Below are 25,238 nucleotides of genomic sequence, written 5' to 3' on the forward strand. Positions count from 1 at the left end.
GAAAGAGGGAAGAGTGGGGAAAAAGAACATAAGGGAAGCTCTGTGATAGAGTGATAGACAGGAGACAGTACTGAGTGAGTGAGATCCTGTCAGCAGCACATTGGCCCTATACTAGGCAGGAGATAGTAAGACAATGTTCGAAAAACAGAAAATGCTGGAAAGTCTCAGCAGGGCGGACAGCATCTGTGGAGTGAGAATAGAGCCAACGTTTTGAGTCTGGATGACCCTTCGTCAGAGCGACTTTCGTCAAGGCTCTGATGAAGGCTCATCCAGACTCGAAACATTGGTTCTATTCTCTCTCCACGGATGCTGTCAGACCTGCTGAGATTTTCCAGCATTTTCTGTTTTTGTTTCAAATTCCAGCATCCACAGTATTTTGCTTTTATAAGAGAATATTCCAATCCAAATAAGGATCTCCAAATAAAATGTGTTGCTATGGGAATCCATTTGGGTCCTAACTAATTTTGTGGATATGTGGAACAGGCTTTGTTGCAGTCCTATCCAAGTTCCCTCTCCCACCACTATTTTCAGTGTATTAATGACTGTGTCACTTCCTGCTCTCTGCCGAACTGAAAAAAATCACTAACTTTGCTTCCAATTTCCACCCTTCCCTCTGGACATGCATCTTTCGTTTCTTTACTTCATCCCATTTTGCCTTGCACCATCGACCCTTTTGTCATTTAGTTTAAAGTGAATTTATTAGTGTCATGAGTAGGTTTACAATAACACTGCAGTGAGGTTACTGTGAAAATCCCCTAATTTAATCTCTTCAGTCTCCCACCCTAGTACAAACCTTCCTGTGTGTTCTTTCCTCTCCGTCCTCCCTTCCCTGCCTCTATGCATGCTTAAAATGCACTACACCCTAACCTCTCGCAAGTCTGATAAAAGGTCATGGACCTGAAACATTAACTTGCCTTCTCCCTCCATGGATGCTGCCTGATTTGCTGTGTATTTCCAGCCTTTTTCTCTTTCTATCCCCGTGGTCACTGTCGGACAGATGTACCAGAACTCGCAGAGATGTTTATTGGCATCTTGGCGAGTGTGATCGATCAGGTAGTATTGCCTGTCAATCTTCCTGCCAGACATTCATTCTTCCATGTATTGCTGTGTTGCTCAAAGCCTTACTGTGATTGAGCATCTTCAGGATTCACCAATAAGTGTTGGGCACTCAGATATCTTAGTGATGGAATTGGATCCATTATCCCTACTTTATTATGGGAACAAGAAATTCTGCTCACACTAATCATCTGCCAAAGTGAGCTATGATGCCATTCTCCCCATATCATTGTACAGAGTCCCTCCGATGCAGCTGGTCTTGCCTGATATCCTTTATTGTTGGTCCTCTTATTCCAAACACTTTGGATATTCATGTCAATAATAGTAGTGGGGATTTGAGAACTGAAGTGTCAGCAGGAAAAAAGAAATAGTAATTTAGAAATTACCCATGACAGTGCTGTACCCTTTCCATGATTTACACAATGCTTCACCATCTACCATCCATGGCCACTAGTCTCAACTGGATATCCTGTGCAACAAAACCTCAGGAAATGACCTGCAGGGCAGACACGTTCACAAATTAAATCACGCTCGCGTCTGTTTGAGGCAGGAGCTTTGACACAAACTGGTTCTGACCACAACAAATTACGTCAATATTTTGGAGAGGTGGGACATAGTTGACTCTGCTGAGACAGATCAGGTTTCAGATGACTACACCAAATATACATCAAGTATGCGCAACTGTGTAACATTCTGACTTGAGAAAATGCAAATGGAGACTATGCCAGGGGAATGGCAAGGATGGGAGATGATGAATGGTTGAGAGGAACAAGGCTGGCAAAAGGAAGAAGTGAAGTGTTAGACTCGCACCAAATGCTCACTGTCTCACTCAGTCTTAGTGTCTGGATCTCTCAGTCATTGCTAGGAATCCCATCTTCCTTGTTTGGGCCTGAGCTCCAAAATGCATCTGGGCTCATCTGTGTTCAGGTCAGATGCATGCAAAAGGCTGAATGCCTGACATACACTGGAAAGATCAGGGAGGCGAAGTGACCATGCTACTTTAATTCAGCGCTAGTATTTTTCTCAGCCAATGCCAGCGCCAGTTCGAGTCTCACTCAGATTTTAGTGCCAGGATCTATCTGACTCTATGCCAGGCTGTCTCTGTCTCAATGCCAGTGTATCGCACAATTGCAGGGTCACCATGAATTAGTATCAATTTCTATTTGAAATAATGCCAGAGTTTCTCTCACTTGCTAAGATTTCTAGGATTTCTCTCACTGTCAGTACCAGAGTTCCTGACTTAGTGTGAGCTTGCCTCTAACTCAGTGCCAGGATCTCTCATGTTCAGGGCCTGGGCCCCTCTCAGTCAGCACCAGTGTCACTCTCACTCAGCAACCGGGTCATTACCATTCAGTAACTTTGTCAAGGGATGGGATTTTACAGCCTCCTCACAGTGGGGACGGGGCCAGGGCAGGAAAATGCAGCGAGCTGTTCAAAAGTCCATTGACTTTGGTGGGACTGGAAGATCCTGTCAGTGGGAGGTTCTGTAAAATTTCACCCATGGCCTTGTTCACTCAGCACCACAGTTTTACTCATTCCTAAGATCTGTTTTAATATCTGCTAGGATCTCTATCTTGCAGAGTGTTAAGTTTTGCCGTATCCAGGTTATCTGACTCAGCGCCAGGGTGTTTTTCACCTGGTGCAGCGCTCACACTCTGCCTGGAACTTGCCAGCTGTTCAGGCCAGCAGGATCTTCCGGTCCTGCCAATGGCGCAGTTTCCTGGCAGGGAGGGGTACATTCATTGGGAAACCCCATTGACAATGGCAGGGCCAGAAGATTCCACTGCCAGCCAATGGCAGGTCGCTTCCTGCTGCCACAAAACAGCAGGTTGTGTGGTAAATCCTGCCTACTGTGTCAGGATCGCTCCACGTCAGACTCTTTTTTTCATGTAGTGCCAGGGTGTGTGTGTGTGTGTGTTTGCCTTTTTCTTGCTGTCACTCTTTCTCATTGCCAAGTTTATTTTTGCTTAGCGCTAGATTCTTCCTCATATTGTATCAGTGTCATAGTCTTTTACTCAAGACTTATTTCTTTGGCTGCCATGGTCTGTTTCTCATCTATTGTGGCTGGTCTCTTTCTCTCAGTGCTTCTATCATAGTGTTTCTCTCTTGCTCGGTGCCAGATTTTCTCTCTCTACATCACTCTCTCAGTGCTATGGTTTCAATCAGTCAGGGTCCAAAGTTGTATCTCATTGTCTGGTCTTTATCACTTAGTGCTTCTGTCATGCACTTTCTCTCTCTCTTTCTCTCTCCCTCTCTCACATGCACACACTCAGTGCCACTTTCATTCATTGCCAGGTTTTCCCGGAGTGCCAGTTTGTGTCTCTCTCAGCAGAGTCTGTCTGTCTGTCCCTTTCTCTGACAGGAACTCTTTCACTCTGTCACTGTTGAGGGTAGCCATGATGTTGGGAGGTCTGTAGCTCTTAGGGATAAGGGTTGAGAACAAGGGGACCTGGCAAACCACTGCCACCTTAAACCTTTGAAGTCCATGTTGTGTAAGGTGCACGCCCAGTGTTGTTAGGGAGGGGATTCCAGAATTTAGATCCAGAGACTGAAGGAACGGCGATATATTTCCAAGTGATGATGGTGTGTGGCTTGAAGGTTTCCTGTGCATCGGCTGCCCTTGCCCTTCTCGGTGGTAGAGGTCATGGATTTGGAAGGATTGTAGTCGATGTTTCAACAGTAGACAAAGAATGTGTCCTTGCATTAAGTTGATCTTTCACTATACCCTAACAATGACTGTAACACTACATTCTGTATTTTCTCATTTCCTTCTCTATGAACAGTATGCTCTGTCTATGTAGCACGCAAGAAACAATACTTTTCACTGTATACTAATGCATGTGACAATAATAAATCAAATCAAATCAAAAGTAATTAAAAGACGCTTAAGCAGCACTGGGCTCTTGTCTCTTTATAACTATTAACAATTAAAGGAAGCTTAGAATTAATGTATTTGTTGAACCCATGGGTATAGGATCTTGATTAATGTTACATAGACCCACAAGTGTAACAGAACTTTTTAGATTCTTAAAACTAGTAGTACTTAGAATACTTGGGAAAGTAGATATTAAGGATGTGGAGAAATGCTTGGCAACTTTGCTTAAAAAGAGTTACGAAGGCTAACAAAGTTGCATTGGGTTTACACCAGAGAAATGGGCTATTCAGCCCATATGTTGACAAGGTTTCACATGAGCTTGCTCCCATCTCTCTTCATCTAACCCTATCAGTATACCCTTCTATTCCTTTGTTCTCCCTGTAAATGTGTCCATGCTTTTTGCTTCAACTACTCCTTGCAGTAATGCATTCCACATTCTTAGCACTCTTTTGGTGAAGGCATTTCTCCTGAATTCCCTATTGAATTTACTAATGACTATCAACAGGTGCTATCTGATGACATTGCCCCTTTAAGATTTGTAGACACGTAAGTAATTTCAACATCAAAGAAAGATTTGCATTTTTCATAACCTCAGGATGTCCCAAAGCCCTTAATAGCCAATAAAGCTATTGAGAGCAGCAGCCACTCTTGTGATGTAAGCAATACCACAGCCAGTGTGGGCAGAGGAAACTCCCACAAGCAGCCAACTGATAATGTCCAGATAATTTGTGTTTTTGTGATTACTGGTTGAGGATATTGGACCGAACCCCAGGGAAAACTCTTCGGCCATTCTTCAAAGTCACACCATCGGATCTTTTACATCCACCTAAAAAGACAGAGTCTTGCTTTAATCCCAAAGATGGCATTTCTGATAGTGCTGCACTTCTTCAGTATTGAACTGGACGGTTAGCCTATAAGTGGCAAGGTAGACTTCATATGCAAAATGGCTAAATGCTCATAGTTCTTATGCATCTTTTAAAGGAAAAGTGTTTACACATATATGAAACTAGAGAGTGAGAACAGAGCAGTGAGAGTCATTTTGGTTGTTTTAGGCAAGAGTTGGCACCATTATTATGAGCTAATTAGCTGCTTTCTGAATTGTAAACCTCTGTGATTGCATGGAAAGTTATTAAGAATCAAAATTCATATTCAGGAACTTGCAAATGAAAGGAATAAAAGTTCCATTCTTCATCATCATTTGATGTATTTGTGGACAGGCCTATCTAACCTCATGAATCCTGCTTATTCACACCAAAAGCACAGTTTGGAATTTTATATAGGGGTACACAACATCCCACCTGGCGAAGCCGTTTTGTTCACTTCTTAAAAGCTGCCTGGCTTATCAATCCCTGGTTTCAGATGGAGATGTGTGAATTTGTTCACGTCGTGTTGCTTCAAAAATTTAATTCATCTGTTTATTTTGTTTATTTGTCTTGACCATCTTCCATTCAAACCACAAAGCACAATGATTAAAGCCTCCATGTGTAGAATGTCTTTAGTCTATATGGCTGTAGTTGCAGAGGTGAGGTGAAACAAGATGGCTCGCACTTCCAGCCAATGGAAGAGGTGAACTTGGACTATTTCCAAATAAGAGATTCCAGAATAATGAGAAGTGGGGATAAAAGTTGGAAAATTGGAATCTTTGTTGACAGCGTGTTAACATGGTTTCTGGGGTATGATTCTTCTGGACACAGTTCAACATCACTTCAGAAATAGGAGAAGAATTGGGATGGCATGGTGGCACAGTGGTTAGCACTGATGCCTCACAGCGTCAGGGACCCGGGTTCGATTCCCGGCTTGGGTCACTGTCTGTGTGGAGCTTGCATGTTCTCCCCGTGTCTGCGTGGGTTTCCTCCGGGTGCTCCGGTTTCCTCCCACAGTCCAAAGATGTGCGGGTTAGGTGGATTGGCCATGCTAAATTGCCTCTTAGTGTCAGGGGGGCCTAGCTACGGTAAATGCATGGGGTTAATTCCTGGGTGGGATTGTGGTTGGTGCAGACTCGATGGGCCGAATGGTCTTCTTCTGCATTGTAGGATTCTATGATTCTAAGAGAAATACATTGTCTGTGCTGACAACACTCGAAATCCTGGGAACTTGAGAGATAAGAGATTTCCATGTTGCCTTCACTGTTTCTGGTTAAGTATATGTTAACATCTTGATTCATAAATACTTATTATTCGTATCTTGTTAGGCCAGGCACAACTGAGCAACCTTGTGTTAGAAATGAAGAGCTCAGAATTTAGGAATTTTAATTAGAAGTGTTTTATACCTCGAAATTCTAAAACCTCAATTTCACCTCTGTCTTAGCTTATATGCTGTTGTAACCTTATATATCCGTTTGTTGCCTCTAAACTCGGTTATTCCAATGCACCACTGGCTGGTCTCCCACATTCTATGCCCCTTAAATTTGAGGTCATCCAAAATTCAGCTGCCCATCTCTTAACCTGCAGCAAGTCCCTTTCCTCTATCAGCTCGGTGCTCACTGACCTATGTTGATCAGTCAAGCAACAACTTGACTTTAAAATTCTCATCCCTGGTTTCAAATTCTTCTCTGTAATCCCCTCCCAGCCTCACAACCTCCATGATATCTGTACTCCTCTAACTCTGGCCATTCATGCATTCCCAATTATAATTACTTCACCATTGGTGATCATGTCTTCAGTTGACTCCTAGTCCCAAGTTCTGGAATTCCCTTCCTATACCTCTTAGGATATTTCATAATGTTAAAAGTGCTTTATAAATATAAACTGTTGTTGCCATTCATTTTCCTGCTTTTTTATGTTTGTTTGAATCATTTCTTTGTTCCCCTGTCCCTTTCTCATGCTCCATTAATTTGTAATTCTCAAAACAGGACAAAGGGCAATGGTAAAATATAAGTAATATTAATGGATATAATAGGAACCACAGTGCCATTCTCACATATTGTTTGTCCCCTGATAAATATTTGAGGAAAGGACTTTGTTATAAGAGCTATGCCTGTATTATGTGTAAAATATTTATACCTTCCTTGTTTGCAATGAAATGCAACCTCAAAATCCAGAAAGCCTGTCTAAAGCAATAAAACGAATGAGTAATGAAATAGTACAGATCTTTCCCATCTGCAGGTCTTATTTACAGCACCCTCATTTAGAACTGACATAAAGACATTTATTAAATACATTGGCATTCTATTAAAGACTGATTTTCTATTAATAACAGTCATCTTGAAAGTGCTAGACAAGAAATAGCTGGTAATCATCCATGTGAGTGGTGGGATGCAGTAGTAAAAAAAAAACATTTATTCACCAACTTTAGTTTGAAGAGTAAAAGTCAGAACGAAAGTCTCAATCAAATGACCACATATCATTTTTGGATGTATTATATTGCAACTTCTGTACATTTCATTGAGTCAGTCTGGTACAACTTAAACATCATGTAAAAGTGTACCAGAGAACTAGCCTCAAGATGATTTATCATACCTGTGTCATTTGGTTTGGCAGTGGGTGGTTAAATAGTTAGATCATATACAAAAAATATTTTTCAATTTATTTCAATATATGATGTAAACAGAAAGCATTAAATTCCAAAATCCTCTCTGATCAAGTCTTTTGGAATCAGAAAATTCATATTGTTTAGCTGGGCTTTAATTAAAACTCATCAGGTACAGTTCTGGAGCAACACATTCTGTGACTTTTACTATAAAGATTGGGCACAGTAAGAAGTCTCACAGATACAACAGTGACTTTTAAGGGGCGTCTGGACAAATACATGAATAGGATGGGAATAGAGGGATATGGTCCCCGAAAGGGTAGGGGGTTTTAGTTCAGTCAGACAACATGGTTGGTGGAGGCTTGGAGAGCCAAAGGGCCTGTTCCTGTGTTGTAATTTTCTTTGTTCTTTGTTCTAACGCCAGGTTAAAGTCCAATAAGTTTATTTGGAATCACGAACTTTCGGAGCGCTGTTCCTTCGGCTGATGAACCTGGTGCTGTGAGATTTCTTACTGTGCTCACCCCAGTCCAATGCTGGCGTCGCCACATTATAAAGATTGCATTTTATTCTTCCCTAAATAAAGTTTAAAAACTGTTGTAACCCACATTTGCTGAGCATGTTTCAGCACTTTCTCTGGTTCTAACTCCTTACTGATAACTCCCAGCTCTGAAACAATGTGTGCCCAGCTTAGCTGTGGGAAAAGTCTTTTTATGTCAAGGTCCATAAGCCATACCAGTGCCAAATTAATTTCCTATTACCTGTATCCAGAAACCAGAATTGTCCCTTATAAGAAGTAGGCAAGCATACGTTTCAATGATCAGGCTACCTTTTCAGTTCCTTGGAAGCATCCATTAGTTTAATAACCCAGAAAGCAGAATTATTGAAGATTTCATGTCAAACATTAATCGTAATGTATTTTAGAATTGTTGCAATTGAAATAAAATAAGATTGTCATCATTAATGTAAATAAGTTAACCTTTTAAGACAAGTTCCATCCAATGTCCAACCTTCAGAGTAATTCGCTGGTCCTCAGTCTTGCACTAGTGTCGACATGTTTTACAATTAGTCTCTAACATTGCCACAGCAACTGTGGTGTTGTCATTACAGACCTTCATTATTTTCACCATACTGGCCATCTGGACTATGATTCATCCATCTGTTTTTAGACTACTGATCTATTCTCAGCATCCAGTAAGAAAATCTGTAATTAGCTAACAAGTAAACAAATTGTGTATTTGAGACTGATATTTATATAAAAAATGTGATTTATTGCTAGATATTAAGTCGGATTTGGTTTTAAAATGCTGCAAGTTCAATGGTTAGAAATCACGATGTGACAGTCTGTTGTGAACTGAAGTCAAATGCTATCCTGAATTAAATACATGCCCTAGCAGAATAGGCATCAGCTATTCATTGCTACATTGCTGTTGAGCGATGTGTGACTAACCGTTCAGAAATGACCAGCACCTGCAAAAAGTATTCCTGTAAGATGTACATCATCACCAGAACTTTTTTCTCGGGTTGGGAATTGCATCATTCTTCAGAGAACATATTTAAAAATATGTGATCTAACTTGTGTGATTAAGTGAATGGATTTCCCCTGGAGTAATGAATTCTATATGGTATGTTACTAAGGGCAATAAAATGAAAGTCTTCCCTGATGCCCAAGTACATAAGTCCAGTGCAAGGTGTGGCACTGAGCTATGGATGGCAAGAATGTCAAATGTTTGATTTCTTGTCTTTGCTGAGTTGGCTTGTCTCTGCTATCGAAGCAACAGGGACACTACAATTGGCTCAGCATTCCAGGCTGAGAAAGAGAAAACAAATCGGAAAGGATTTACACTCTTCTTTGCCATCGAGTGACGTCTGCTGGAAATGTCCCGGGCTGAGGGAAACTAGAGTTAGTCTCTGTGATGGTGCCCAAATAATTGATTGACATTGCCTGACCAGAATTAAGCATAAAGGTCATTTGACCAAGTTACTATGGAGCTGCTGTATGCGAGTCGCCCTTCCGGAGAATTGAATGAATTCAATGGTGATCGTCCTATAATTTTGTATGTGTGTGTGTGTAGTTATTTATTAACTTTAATAATTTAAACTTGAGGCAGTTTCACCCTCTTCTTTTCTCTTCACCCTACCTCCTCATACTTTCAGGAGAGACGGTGTAGATAAATTATAGAGAAAGTTTACATTCTTAGGGGTACTTAGGCTTCAGTGAACTGTAAATTGTGTATATCATTTAGTGATGACTTCAGCCAGGCTAATGAGGTTGGCTTGCTAGAGTATGAAGTACCTCCCTGTAGAGTGGGCACCTGGTGCGGAGAGGGACGGGTCGGGATGCCGACCTCCTCGTGAACCTGCTCCTGGGCCTGGCGAGATGCACCATCAATAGGTCCAGGCAGCGGGCGATCGACGGGGCCGTCCATCCTGACTGTCTGCCCCTCTACTGTGGCTACATTCACGGCCAGGTGTCCCTGGAAAGGGAGCATGCGGTGTCCACGGGTGCAGTTGACGCCTTCCGCGACCGCTGGGCACCGCAGGGGCTGGGGTGTATTATCGACCCTGATAATCACCTTTTGGTTTGATGTTTTAAGTTTCCTTTCAACTTTGTTTTTGGTTCAGGCTGTTCCTTTTGGGGAGCTGCCCCTTTTATTTGTCCCTAAGTTAATTTGAGTTCATTTACTTGGTTGGTGTGAAAAGACATACCTTCCTGCAGAGTATGAGTCCTCCCTAAGTTAATTTGAGTTTGTTTATTTGTTTGGAATGCAAAAGATATACCTGATGAGTCCTAATTGATGGTTAAATCAGGGAGCCTCATGCTCCCTATTTAAAGCAGGTGTGTCAGACTCCCAGCCTACATCCAGCAGGGAGCAACTGAAGAGCTGGCTGTGTACAGATGTATGGTGTAAATAAAGTAACTTGGTGACGGAACTTTTGCCTCCATGGAGTTATTACTGTGGCAATGAGGAAAAAGGAGTGACTTGAAGGAACTTGCTGAATCATCGCACATATTGAGGGAAGCCATTGTTGAGAAAACATGCCGCTGTTTGGAAATTGGACTCTTTTGACCCCGCAGTGGAGGACTGGGCCAATATGTGGAAAGGATGAAGTATTTGTTCAGGGCAAATGACATAACCTCAGATGAGAAGCAAAGGTTATCCTGCTGACTGCGTGTGCACCAGCAGCTTTTGCGATTATGCCCAGTTTAACTTTCCTGGAGGCATCGGACACAAAGTCCTTCCAAGAGTTGTCAAACTTAGTTCAAGAATGTTATAACCCTAAGCCACCCCTGATCCTGTGGAGGTATCTTTATAACTCCACATTTAGAGAAGCGGTGGAGTCAATCACCAGTTTCCTAACAAGACTAAGAAGTCTAGCGGAGGCTTGCGAATTCGGGGGGACACTAAATGAGATGCTCCAAGACCGGTTGGTGTGCGGAATTAATGATATGACTATACAGAAACGCCTGTTGGCGGAGGCCCAGCTGGACTGTCAGGAGGCATTACAGTTGACTTGGTCGTTAGAAAAAGTGGCAAGGTATCCCAATGGAGGTAGAGGCCAACACCAGGGAGACTGGGTTAGGGGACTACCACTACGGGGCAGGCCACTACATAGCGGCCCTCCGGAAGGATTCGGATATGAGGGAGCCCAAGACCGTGCATAGAACCGCACCTAGCCAAGGTCAGGTTAAACCCAGAGAGCTTCCTGTAGAGCCCTGCCCGACACGATATTGCTATGGTTGCCAGTGTCAGGATGCACAGAGGAAAAGCAAGTCTCCTAAACCAACATGGCCAAAAAGAACACGTAGGCCAAGGGACAGGAGAATGCACAACTTGGAAGCTCCCCCTACCTCTGACGAGGAACAGCTACTGTGCGTAGTGATGTACAAAATCAGAGCCCATCAAATTGTCAGCGAGACTGAATGGACGTCCCATTTTAATGGAGATCAACACGGGCACAGCCATATTGGTCATAGGGGAGACAGGATACGTATTGGACTCAGCCCTTAGCCCTGACCAAAACTTTGGTAAGGCTGAGGACTTATACGGGGGAAGCACTGAAAGTGATGGGTACAACCCATGTGCCAGTTGCTTACGGGAAACAATTAGTTAGGCTCCCATTAATGGTAGTGGAAGGTTCGGGACTGAGTCTATTAGGGCGAAATTGGCTAAAAGAGATCCAGCTAGATTGGACAAATATCTTCCAGCGGGAAAATGATCACCTGAGTGAGGTCCTGAGCAAATATCTGGAGGTTTTTCGGGAAGGCCTAGGGATAATCAAAGGAGTCAAGGCACGTTGATCCAGAGGCTGTCCCAAAGCTTTGCAAAGCCTGATGGTTACCATTTGCGTTAAGGGAAAAGGTCGATGCGGAAATCAAAAAATTACAGCACGAAGGAATAATAAAACCGTGGAATGGGCAGCACCCGTGGTTCCTATCTTAAAGCTGGATGGCTTGGAGCACCTTTGCGGCGATTTCAAACAGACAATAAATCATTACTCTCAGCTAGACAAATATCCAATTCCCAGGATTAAGAACCTGTTTCCAGGAGGACTCCTATTCACAAAACTGGACATGAGCCACGCATACCTGCAACTACGGCTGGACGAGGATGCGCAGAAATTTGCCACAATAAATATGCTGAAAGGCCTTTTCCAGTATAAAAGATTGCCTTTCGGCGTTTTGTCAGCTTGTGGCATATTCCAAAGGACCATGGGGAGCATCCTACAGGGGTTATCACAGGTTGCCATTTACATAGTGATGCACCATCAATCAAACAAAGACTAGTTTGTATGCAAGAACAAATAGGCTTTTATTAGCAAAAGACTTGGAGCACACCCATGCCGATGAACTGGTCCAGAGACTGAGGCACGGGGGTGGGGAGCAGTCACCTTTATACCTGGACCAGGGGGGGAGGAGTCCCAGGCAGGGCCGGCAGGGACGTGTCCAGGCATGTCACACACACAGGCAATAAGCTAACAGTGGTTTACCACACATAGACGATGTCCTCATTACGGGTAAAACAAGGATGGAACATCCGCAGAACCTGGAGGAAGTTCTCAGGAGATTTGCAGCAGCAGGAGTGTGTCTGAAAAGGGAGAAATGCATCTTTTTAGCACCACAAGTAACCTCCTCGGGTACAAAGTGGATAAGTCGGGCCTACATCCTCTGGAGGATCGGACGTGAGCAATAAAAGACGCCCAGCTCCCACAACCATCCAGGCGCTATGGTCCTTTTTAGGACTGGTAACATACTACGGGAAATTCATACAGAATAGGGCCTCCATTCTGCGCCCTCTACCAGTTGCTAAAAAAGGGACAAACTTGGGAATGGTGAGCCCACCAGGACAGGGCCTTCAAGAAAATTAAACAACAACTCTCATCCGAAAATGTATTGGTACATAATGACCCCAAGCAGGAATTGGTACTCACCTGTGACATGTCCCCATCTGGAGTGGGCACAGTCCTGGCACACAGGTGGCAGAATGGACAGGAACAGTCAATAGCGTATGCCTCCAGGACCCTGGCAATGGCAGAGCGAAGATATGAAAAGGAAGGGCTGGCGGTAATCTTTGCAGTCAAAACATTTCGCCAGTATTTATATGGGTGAAAATTTATGATCGTAACAGACCATAAACCCTTGCTGAGCCTACTGAAGGAAGACAAAGCAGTGCTGTCAATAGCGTCAGCCTGGATCCAGCGTTGGGCATTATTGCTGGTGGCATATCAGTATCGATTGGAGCACCGACCAGGGACTAGAGTGGCAAATGCCGATGCCTTAAGCTGACTACTGTTACCGGACACCCACCAGAATGGAGGAGACCGTGATGACGTTAAACTTTCTAGATACCCTCCCGGTGGATGCACACAATATACGCCAGTGGATGCAGATAGACCCTGTATTGGCCAAGGTAAAGCACCTGGTGCTAACAGGGCAGCTGGAAAGACCGGTCCATCCACAGTTCCACCCATACTGGAGCAGGAGGGAGCAGATCACGGTGGAAGACAGGATACTGCTGTGGGGAGCTGGCCAGGAGCTACATCTGGTGGCCTGGTCTGGACGCAGACATAGCGAAACTGGTAGGACAGTGCAGGACTGCCAACAGGGGCAGAAGGCACCACCGGCAGCCCTGCTGCACCCGTGGGAATGGCCAGGCAGACCATGGTCGCGACTCCATGTCGATTTTGCAGGCCTCTTTATAGGATCCATGTTCCTGTTGATAATAGATGCCCATTCCAAGCGGTTAGATGTCCATAAACTGAACTTGGCAAACACGACAGCAACCGTTGAGAAACTGCGAACCTCATTCGCTGCGCGCGGGATCCCAGAGGTATTAGTTTCCGATAGTGGTTCAGTGTTCACCAGCCTAGAGTTCACAAAATTTATGAAATCAAATGGGATCGGGCACATCAAGACGGCACCTTATCACCTGGCATCAAATGGGCTAGTGGAGAGAGCAGTCTAGACGTTAAAGGCCGGGTTGAAAAAACAGCCAGTGGCCTCATTAGAGACGAAACTCTCAAGGTGGTTATTTGACTATAGGACCACACCACACACCACCACGGGAACTGCACCAGCAGAGTTACTGATGGGCAGACAGCCTCGCACCAGACTGAGCCTGTTGTTGCCAAACCTGGGAGGAAAGGTGGAAAGACACCAGGAAGCCCAATACAGGGGCCATAACAACAGTCGCCGAGAGAGGCACTTTGAGCGGGGGAGAGAGTTTGGGTCAGAAATTATGCAAATGGACCCGCCTGGGTAACCGGAACAGTCGGGTCCAGGACCAGACTGGAATCCTACCGAGTACACGTAGGCAAGACAGTGGTAAGAAAACATCCGGACCAGGTATGGGCCTCAAGCACTCCAACCGTTCCGGAGCCGAGTCCGCCCTGCAGCCCTAGGGACGAGCAGAGTCCCTCTCGACAAGTCAGCACCGCCTCCCCTGCACCCTTAATGGGGACGTCAGGGTCCGAAATGGACACAGGGGACGAAGCTGCAGCGATTCCCCTACCACCTGAAGTGGACGAGGAACCAGACCTCCGGCGTTCGCGGCGGAAGAGACGGGCGCCCAGCCGTTACACACCGCCAACATCAGAGGCCGAGTTGGAGGATCCGGACCCGGCGCTCAAGCGGAGGAAAAGGCCCCTGAGGGAAGCAAACTGAGGGGATTCCTCAGACTTTGGGGGGGAGGAGTGTGATAACTTCATCCAGACTAATGAGGTTGCTAGAGTATAAACTACCTGATGAATCCATATATTTGGTTGGTATCAAAAGAGATACCTGATGAGTCCTAATTGATGGTTAAATCAGGGAGCCTCATGCTCCCTATTTAAAGCAGGTGTGTCAGACTCCCAGCCTGCATTCAGCAGGGAGCAACTGGAGAGCTGGCTATGTACAGATGTATGGTGTAAATAAAGTAACTTGGTGATGGGACTTTCGCCTCCATGGAGTTAATACAATTTACCACTTGTTAACTGACAAATATCTTTGCTTTTACACGTAATAAGGAAAAGAGTTTAGTGATAGACTTAAGAAGCTCACTCCACAGAATCAACTTGGGCCAGAACCTCAATCTATATTGTGACAGTTGACATAGAGAAAGTGTTACTAAAAATTCTTAAGATCAGTTATTAGACATGGAAATGTGCAGCATCCATGAGACTTGTATTAAAATATAGATATAGGTACACAATAAATGATTTAGGACACTATATAGGATGACTTCATAAAGTGCTTGATTCAATTACTGTATTATATCTCTGTTGCCAAATTTTATCTTTTGTCATATATTACTGGATCTCCTGCGACGTTGCTGACGGTGGATTGGAGGATACACTGCATTTTGAATGCTCAGAATGTGGCAAGGCCAACATTTATTTCCTATCTCTAGTCACATTAGTGAAGGTGGTGGGCGGGACTGCCATCTTGAACTTCTGCGTTGTGCATGGTGATGATGTTCTTGCAATGCTGTTCGATAGGATGTCTTGGAAATAGCCCAATAACACTTAATCAAGAATGATATACGTCTGACGCAGGATGGTCTGTGAATTAGGCATAACCATTTTCCATGCACCTATTACTCTTGTTTTTCAAGATGGTGGAAGTCGCAGGTTTGGAAGGTGCTGCTGAAGAGGCCTTAATGAATTACTGCAGTGTGTCTTGTAGATGGTACAAATTGCAGCTATTGTACACTGGAGATAGATAGAGTGGATAATATATCACATTAACCGCCCATGAAGGCTGAGCTTCAATACACGGATTCAGATAAATGCTGATTGAACTAACATGATTTTTTTTGTATTTTTCTGACTTCCTTCTTTGAGAAAATAATCTTCAATGCAATCAGATTGCAACAATCATCCTTACAAGGTTTAAAAATAGGTTCCGCCCATTTTAAGAAGGCTTCATTTCTCACGTTGCTTTCCAAAAGTTGCAATTTTAAAATTATCAATGTGAATCTGATATTAAGTTGTCATTCATACATTGCTATTTCTCTGTACAAACTCTGTAATCAGCATTTACTCAAATATGGATTCTGGAATGACAATTGTGCCAATGACACTTGTTCAGAGTTCCTGATTCAGGCAATTTGCATAATGGTGCCAGGTACCTGCATCATTATCAGCATATTCTGGTCACCCAGCAAAAGATTCAGGTACCATGTTTGGTCCCTTTATAAAAGAGTGAAGCCTATAAGCCAGAATTGTATTATTAGAATGTTTCAAGCCCAGGTCAGACCAACTGAGGTGCCATGCAACCAGTCCTGTCTGTGTTTAATACATTAACCACAACATTGTGATTGACTCTTAACAGCTCTCAAGGGCAACTAGGGATTGTCACCATCACCCATATCCCATGTAAGAATTTTCTGGGGTTCCCTGCGGCAGATGCCCCGAGCCATTCAAAGCTCCGTCGATCTCAGCAGGACTGGAAGATCCCACTGGCAGGAAGGGCTGGAAAATCCCACCCAAAATGGCTGCTCAAAGAAATTGGAAAAAAGTTGCTTGAACAATGAGGTTTGATCAGCATCTTTGTAAACGGAAGTTGAATAATTAAAAATGCTTTTGTCTGCATTCCTGGCCCATAATTAACAACAGAAGCTTTGTTATCTGAAAAGAGTTGGATATTTGAACAAATCAATATGGCTAACCAAACGGATCGTGATTATTTACACCTTTCAGAATGATGCTGCATACATATACATGTAAAATGTGATGGATTATGCTGTGATGCCCTATAGCCTAGCGTATTCTTTCTTCTGCATTTTTATAACTTGTGCTGCTTAAATTATGTGAAACTGATCATGACTACCATCCGCTTTACTGTGGAATAAAGCAGCTTATTGATGCATACTGTCTCACAAAATATTGGTTCCGTCTGCCTGCTGGGAGATTGAATCATGGGTTTAAAAGATACAAGTGCTTTTTCAGACCACAGGGCACATGGGGGTGCCATTGTGGTGTTTGTAAAGATTACATTGTAAGACAAAAAGGTCATGTCCAACATAATGACATCAAGGTCCATGACCATATCCTTGAAACAAATAATAAGCAAGGCAAACTAACACCCCAATTCACATCACTAATCTACATCCTGCTGTAGAAATTTGGGTGTACACTGTCCATTTTTCAGGTGCTAAATGGTCTCCCTGCGCTTCAGGTACAGTTGATAACCAAACGATCATTATGAGCCATTAATGTATCATTTGCCATATTGGTAGAAGTAAATAATTTGTTGTCCGGGGGCAATGCCTGAAACAGGTGTTTGACCCTTGACTTATGCAAATAAGGAGCCTGTCAGCAATGTTAGTTTGCCCTGGGACAGTTGGCACTGGCTGTATACAGGAAAAGCAAGTTCACATGTCGAACAGGTGATCCTGTTAGCAGTATGGCAAGATTCTAAAATATATTTACATGAACAGGTGCTTTCATGAAAAAATACCTCGTCACACCTGAAAGACAAATATATGTGAAATTTTGTTTTATGTTTTGCAAAATCTAGTTACTTGTTTTTGAAAAATGAAAGTACATCAAAGCGAAGGATGTAGTGCATTTATCATGAGACAGAAGCAAGGACAGTGCTGTGTTTAAATAGCATGGAGTAGCCATAAGTTTGTAAAGACAGCACCAAAATAAATAGGACAAATATTTGCCATGGTCAATGTCATTCTCCTCCAGGCTCCTTTGTTCTTGCTGTCACTGCTCTCTGTTCTTTCTTTTTATCCATTGTAATGGCACCCTCAGCTATCTTGTCTCTGTCATCCCACATTGGCTCAACTAGGGTCTTAATCTCAAGAACATTTATTTTAAACATTTGTTTGTAATAACATACAGCAAGGTAAAGAGGCAGACATACTGGTTTTATTCACAGTAAAATAAGATGAGGAAATTAATGGCAACAGTGCCAGTATTTGCGAATTTGCCAAGATTTCGTAAGCTCACAATTCATGTGGCAAACTTAAATATGTAGAAGGCAATGTTTAAGTTTTGTGTCTGAATCATGAATATTACGAAACCTTTTCAAATTGAGTGTTGCAACATGATAATTTACTGGAGGGTTGAATATCAGAGAAACAGATATCTGGTCATTATCACTTTGCACTTTGTGAGAGTTTACTGTGTGCAAATTGTGTCTTTCCTACATTACAACAGTGACTATACTTCAAAAATATTTCATTAGCTATAAAGTTGTTGTCCTTTTTTTTTTGCAAAATGACTTTTTCTCATTGATTTTCAAATTGCCTATCTCACTATTTCATGGTGTAATTCTTACAACATTGAGGGATGTACCACTGATCCTGGATATATTTAACAGAACTAAAATGTACATATCTGTGTTGAATGAAATTTGAAGATGCTGCAACTTTTAAAGTTGATGAACACCTTTAGGCAAAGAAAGGTGGTTCTTATTAAAATAATCTATCCCTATTTGTGATAAATATAAATGACCATGGAATTGATTGCAGTGTTATGACTAAATTGATTTCTTCACTGAATACAGCAGAATGAGTTGCTTTTGTTCACCCTGTGTATAATTATATCAAATGCCATTTTAAAACCTTTGTTTACTTATTTAATTGTAATGTCCTAATCTTTGTTTTCAAATCCCACACCCCTCTCTATTTCTGTAACTTCCTTCTGCAACCTCCGAAGTACTTGTACCCTTTCGATTTTGGCCTCACCCCCCCCCCCCCCCGCCCCCCCCCCCCCCCGCCCCCCATTCTAATTGCTTCACCATTGGCGGCTGTGCTTTCAGCCGCCTTGACTTTGGATTCTGAATTTTCTTCATTAAACCCCTCGACCTCCCTCTCTTCCTTTAAATGCACTGTAAAATCTACCTCTTTGACCAAGGATTTGGACATCTGTACAGATATCTTAATGTGTGTCTCCATGTCAAAAATGCTTTATTATTGTTAAATGTCTTGGGGCATTTTACTCCATTAAATCCGCTGATGCACTAAGTGAATGAAAGTTATGTTATGCCAGAACAATGCTTTTAGTTATCTAGAATAGTGAAAGGTGTTTTACTTACACTGAACTACATACATTGTATACTATGTCAGTGATGTGCAATGGCATAACTGCAATTATTCTAAATGAGTTCTGCTGCACCTGCCCCTAAAGAGGTCCCAAATTACAGAAGTAATTTAACAGAAGATATTCTTTGAAGACAGCAACTGATGAAGAGCAACCTGAGTGTTAACATGATAGAAGGAAGTAAATAGGAGAAAGAGTTTCACTATTCTTGAAATCCATCGTAAGCTTCAAAAACTGTTGTTACTCATATTAGACCAGTAAAAAGATGTGATTTATATATAAAAAGGTATTGTGGCCCTGAGTGCCTGTAATGCAAAAAGAGGGTATGTGTAATGGTGGACAATATTCCACTCCTCCAGTATTTAACATGCATTTATTGAACAGTTTTAATTGTACAGTCTGTTCAGCATTAATGTTTAAAAACGATTGCATGCTGACTGACATATGTGGTATTATTTTCAGTATCGAGGTGACAAAGGGGCAATTTGTAGTAATGAAGTTTTTGCAGGCTTCATTTTTGTTTAAAAGCTTATTTTTCTATTTTTATTTTGGGTTTCCACACCACATGGCATGCAGATGACTTGTTCTCGGGTCTGCCTTTCTTTACATTCTAGTAATCCGGGTAGCTGTACAAGAATGAACAACATTCTTCACTGCTGAGGGATTGGAGCAGGGATCAGGGATTCAGGTTCCTGGATCATTGGGACCTCTTTAGGGGCAGGTGCAACCTGGACAAAAAGGACGGATTTCACTTAAATCCCAGGGAGACCAATATCCTAGCGGGAAGGTTTGCTAAGGCTACTGGGGAGTGTTTAAACTAGAATGGTTGGGGGGGTGGGAATCAAAATGAGGTGACTGGGAGAGAGGAGGTTAGCTTAAAAATAAAAGGGGCTTGTAGACAGTGTGAGAGGGAGGATAGGCAGGTGACGGAGAAGGGGAGCGCTCAGAGCGAAGGGTTGAGATGTGTGTATTTTAACGCAAGGAGTGTAGTGAACAAAATGGATGAGCTTAGAGCGTGGATCACTACTTGGAAGTGTGATGTGGTGGCCATTACAGAGACCTAGTTATCTCAGGGACAGGACTGGATACTTCAAGTGCCGGGTTTCAGATGTTTCAGGAGGGCCAGGGAACAAGGCAAAAGAGTGGCACTGTTGATCAGGGATAGTGTCACGGCTGTAGAAAAGATGGATGCCCCAGAGGGATTGTCTACGGAATCTCTGTGGGTGGAGGTTCGCAACAGGAAGGGGTCAATAACTTTACTGGGTGTTTTCTATAGGCCGCCCAATAGTAGCAGGGACATGGAGGAGCAGATTGGGAAGCAGATCCTGGAGAGATGTGATAATAACAGAGTGGTCGTGATGGGAGATTTTAATTTCCCAAATATCGATTGGAATATCCCTAGGGTAAGGAGTTTAGATGGGGAGGAGTTTGTTAGGAAGGCTTCCTGACACAATATGTGGATAAGCCTACAAGAGGAGAGGCTGTACTTGATTTGGTATTAGGGAATGAACCTGGGCAGGTGTCAGATCTCTCAGTGGGAGAGCATTTTGGGGATAGTGATCATAACTCTACCTCCTTTACATTAGCATTGGAGAGAGATAGGATCAGTCAAGCTAGGAAAGTGTTTATTTGGAGTAAGAGCAATTATGAGGCTATTAGGCAGGAAATTAGAGGCATAAACTGGAAGGAGGTTTTCTCAGGGAAAGGTACAGAAGAAATGTGGCAAATTTCAAGGAAAATTTGTCTGGAGCTCTGCACAGCAACGTTCCAATGAGACAGGGGAGTTATGGTAGGGTACAGGAACCATGGTGCACGAAAGCTGTAACGAATTTAGTCAAGAAGAAAAGAAAAGCCTACAAAAGGTTCAGGGAGCTAGGAAATGTTAGAAATCTAGAAGAGTATACGACTAGTAGGAAGGAACTTAAGAGGGAAGTTAGAAGAGCAAGAAGGGGTCATGAGAAGGCCTTGGCAGACAGGATAAAGGAAAACCCCAAGGCATTCTACAAGTATGTTAAGAGCAAGAGGATAAGATGTGAAGGAGTAGGACCTATCAAATGTGACGGTGGGAAAGTCTGTATAGAACCGGTAGAAATGGCAGAGGTACTCAATGAATACTTTGCTTCAGTATTCACAGTGGAAAAGGATCTTGGTAGTTGCAGTGCAGACTTGCAGTGGACTGAGAAGATTGAGCATGTGGACAGTAGGAAAGAGGATGTGTTGGAGCTTTTGAAAAGCATCAAGTTAGATAAATCGCCGGGACCGGATGGGATGTACCCCAGGTTACTGTGGGAGGCGAGGGAAGAGATTGCTGAGCCTCTGGCGATGATCTTTGCGTCATCAATGGAGACGGGAGAGGTTCCGGAGGATTGGAGGATTGCGGATGTGGTTCCGTTATTCAAGAAAGGGAGAAGAGATAGCCCGGGAAATTATAGACCAGTGAGTCTAACCTCAGTGGTTGGTAAGTTGATGGAGAAGATCCTGAGAGGCAGGATTTATGGACATCTGGAGAGGAATAGTATGATCAGAAATAGCCAGCACGGCTTTGTCCAAGGCAGATCATGCCTTACGAGCCTAATTGAATTTTTTGAAGATGTAACTAGACACATAGACGAGGGAAGAGAGGTAGTTGTAGTTTATATGGATTTCAGCAAGGCGTTTGATAAGGTGCCCCATGCAAGGCTCATTGAGAAAGTGAAGGGGCATGGGATACGAGGGGACATTGCTTTGTGGATTCAGAACTGGCTTGCCCACAGAAGGCAAAGAGTGGTTGTAGATGGGTCTTTTTCAGCATGGAGGTCGGTCACTAGTGGAGTGCCCCAGGGATCTGTTCTGGGACCCTTGCTCTTTGTGATTTTTATAAATGACCTGGATGAGGAAGTGGAAAGATGGGTTGGCAAGTTTGCTGATGACACAAAGGTTGGTGGGGTTGTGGATAGTGTAGAGGGATGTCAGCAGTTGCAACGAGACATAGATAAGATGCAAGACTGGGCGGAGAAGTGGCAGATGGACTTCAACCCAGATAAGTGTGTGGTGGTTCATTTTGGCAGGCCAAATAGGATGAAAGAATATAATATTAAGGGTAAGACGCTTGGCAGTGTGGAAGATCAGAAGGATCTTGGGGTCTGGGTTCATAGGATGCTCAAAGCAGCGTCGCAGGTAGAGGCTGTGGTTAAGAAGGCGTATGGAATACTGGCCTTCATCAATAGAGGAATTGAGTTTAGAAATCGGGAGATGATGCTGCAGCTGTATAGGACCCTGGTCAGACCCCACCTGGAGTACTGTGCCCAGTTCTGGTCGCCTCATTACAGAAAGGATGTGGAAGCCATGGAAAGGGTGCAGAGGAGATTTACAAGGATGTTGTCTGGATTAGGTGGCATGCCTTATGAGGATAGGTTGAGAGAGCTAGGTCTTTTCTCCTTGGAGAGGCGAAGGATGAGAGGTGACCTGATAGAGGCGTATAAGATGTTGAGGGGTATTGATAGAGTGAATTCTCAGAGGCTTTTACCCAGGGCTGAAATGGTTGCCAAAAGAGGTCACAGGTTAAGGGTGCTGGGGAGTAGGTACAGAGGAGATGTTAGGGGTATGTTTTTCACTCAGAGGGTGGTGGGTGCGTGGAATCGGCTGCTGGTAGTGGTGGTGGAGGCGGATTCGATAGGGTCTTTTAAGAGACTTTTGGATACGTTCATGGAAGTTAGTAAGATAGAAGGTTATAGGTAAGCCTAGTAGGTAGGGACAGGTTCGGCGCAACTTGTGGGCCGAAGGGCCTGTTTGTGCTGTAGCTTTTCTGTTCTATGTTCTAACATTCCTATTCTGTCTTTCTCTATCGTGAACTGGCTAAAAATTCTACCACACCACATTGTACACTACAACACCATATGCGATTCTTTGTCTAAGTTCATTATATAAGCATTAGAATTTATAGAACTATAGTGACAATATAAATTATTTTCTTTTCTTGGTTACTTTTGTTTAAATATGACTTTATTTACCTAATATATTAATTTCTCTTTCTTTAGAACTGAATATCCCTGATGATTTTATTCCAAACGTTTACCTCCAACTTGATCAGCACCTTCAGGTAAAACATGTCGAGTTGTGTTTAATTTTAGGAGCAAGGAAAATAAAATTGTCACCTCAATAAATGACATTTATGGGCCAATTTCAATTGAAAGTACAAAATATTAGCATTTTATACTACCAAAATACTGTGGTTTGAATTCAGAATATATCTAAAATTATTAAGATTCCTTAATGTGATTACACCCTCTTTGCTGTCATGGAGAAGGCTGCAAGATTTTGACATCGTGACTATAAGGGAATGATGATGTACATTTTCAGGTTAGGGTGATATGTGGCTTGGAGGGGATCTTGCAGTTGTTGGTGTTCCCATGTTTCTGCTAGTATTGCCCTTCTGGTGGTAAAGATCAAGGAGTTTGGAAGGTCCTGTCAAAGGAGGCTTGGCACTTTGTTGCGGTGCATCTTGTGTATGCTGCACAAAGCTGTCACTGTGTGTTGATGGTGGAGGGAATGAAAGTTTAAGGTAGGAAATGGGGTGCCAGTAAAGCTGCTGCTTTAGCCTGAATAGTGTCGAGCTTCTTAGGTGTTGCTCAAACTGCACTCATCCACGCAAGGAGAGAAAAATCCACTACACTCCTTGGCTCAAGACTATAATGAGATCTGGAGTCACGTGCTCCTGGTGGAATCCAGCATTAACAGATTATGGGTGTCTAGATGCTGCTTGACTGCCCTGTCATTGACATGTTCATTACATTGCTAATGATTGAAAATAGATTGAAGGATGGTAATTAGCTGGAGTGGATTTGTCTTTTCTCGTGGACAGGACATTCATACCCAGACAATTTTCCACTTTGTTGGGTTAATGCTGGTATTGTAGTTGTACTGGGACACCGTGGCTCAGGCTGCAGCTGGTTCTGGGAAACAAGTCAGGGTGTTGCCAGGATGTTGTCGGAGCCCATAACCTTCTCTGTATCAAGTGTATTCAGCTATTTCTTTATTAATCAAATTGGCTGAAGATCCATATCTTTGATGCAGGGGACCTCAAGAGCAGGCCAAAGTGACTCATCTACTCAGCATGTTGCAGACATGTCTTTTGCAATGTGGTGCTGGACTTAGCCATCCATGGGATGGTGGTGTTCATGGAGCCTCTTCTTTCTATTGTTGACCACCACCATTTACAACAGGATACAGCAGGGTTGATCAGTTCTTTGGTTATGGTATCACTTAGCTCTGTCTAAGGCACGGTGCTGCCACTATTTTGCATGCATGTATCCTGTGGTTTCAGCAGGTTCATTTTTAAAGATGCCTGTTGATGTTCCCAGCATGCTGTTCTTTGCTCCTTATTGAACAAGGGTTGGGCCTCTTGCTTATTGGTAATGGTCAAGTGAGGCACGTGCCAGGTAATGAGGTTATTAATTGGTGGAATACAATTCTCATTTGCTGATGGCCATGGCACTCATGGATATCCAATTTCGATCTGCTAGATCTGTTCTAAACCTAACCCATTTAGCATGGCAACAGTGCCTTGCAGTACAATGGAGAGTGTCCTTGGTGTGAAAGTAGGACTTTTTCTCCACAAGGACTATGCAATCGTCACTTCTACCAATATTGTCATGGACAGCTGCATTAGCGACAGGTATATTGGTGGGGATGAGGTCAAGGAGGTTTCTCCCTCATGTTGGTGTTCTCAACATCCGTCACAGGCCCAATTGGATAGAAATGTCCGATGAGCTCAGCCAGGTTAGTCAGTATTTGAGCGACTTTTGGTGATGGAAATTGAAGTCCCCCACGCAGGAGTACGTTCTGTGCCCTTGTTACCTTCAGTGCTTCTTGTGAGTGATGTTCAACATGGAGGAGTACTGATTCATCAACTGTGAGGGGGAGTAGGTGGTAATCAACAAGATGGATCCTCTTCCCACCAGTGCTTTGTGAAGGGATCACCAACTGCTTTCATATTAGTTGTTGATTTATTTCGACTGGTTGTTACTATGATTGTACAAGGGTTTAGTGCTTTCTGAAGTTCGTTAAAGTTGCTAATGATTTATGCTGTTGGAAGGTGCTGAAGAATTTTGTCCTGACTCCCAGACATGGATCACTAGTAAGCATTTCCTTTGGAATACTGGAGCATGACTTGGAGAATGAGCTAAGGGCAAGCGACTAGAGAAAGGGAGGGGAAGAGGAGAGGGAGAAGTGTTCTCAGCAGTGGGTCTGGAGTCACACATAGACCAGACTGGGTAAGGACAGCGAATGGGTTTTACGGCAATCAATAATGGCCATCATTAGATCT

The 25,238-nt window shown here is 43.2% G+C and overlaps 1 protein-coding gene across 5 annotated transcripts in view; it reads left to right on the top strand.

Annotated features, from left to right (window-relative positions):
* map3k7cl (map3k7 C-terminal like) overlaps positions 1-25,238 on the top strand; it is a 97,114-nt gene that overhangs the window by 36,125 nt on the left and 35,751 nt on the right. For all 5 annotated transcript variants that reach the window (XM_078232490.1, XM_078232486.1, XM_078232488.1 and 2 more), the window contains one exon: positions 22,951-23,012. In XM_078232490.1, coding sequence (XP_078088616.1) covers positions 22,951-23,012 — 62 coding nt within the window. The remainder of the gene's footprint in view (positions 1-22,950; positions 23,013-25,238) is intronic.

The sequence above is a fragment of the Mustelus asterias genome, chromosome 17 (genome assembly GCF_964213995.1).
Source record: "Mustelus asterias chromosome 17, sMusAst1.hap1.1, whole genome shotgun sequence".
Taxonomy (NCBI): domain Eukaryota; kingdom Metazoa; phylum Chordata; class Chondrichthyes; order Carcharhiniformes; family Triakidae; genus Mustelus; species Mustelus asterias.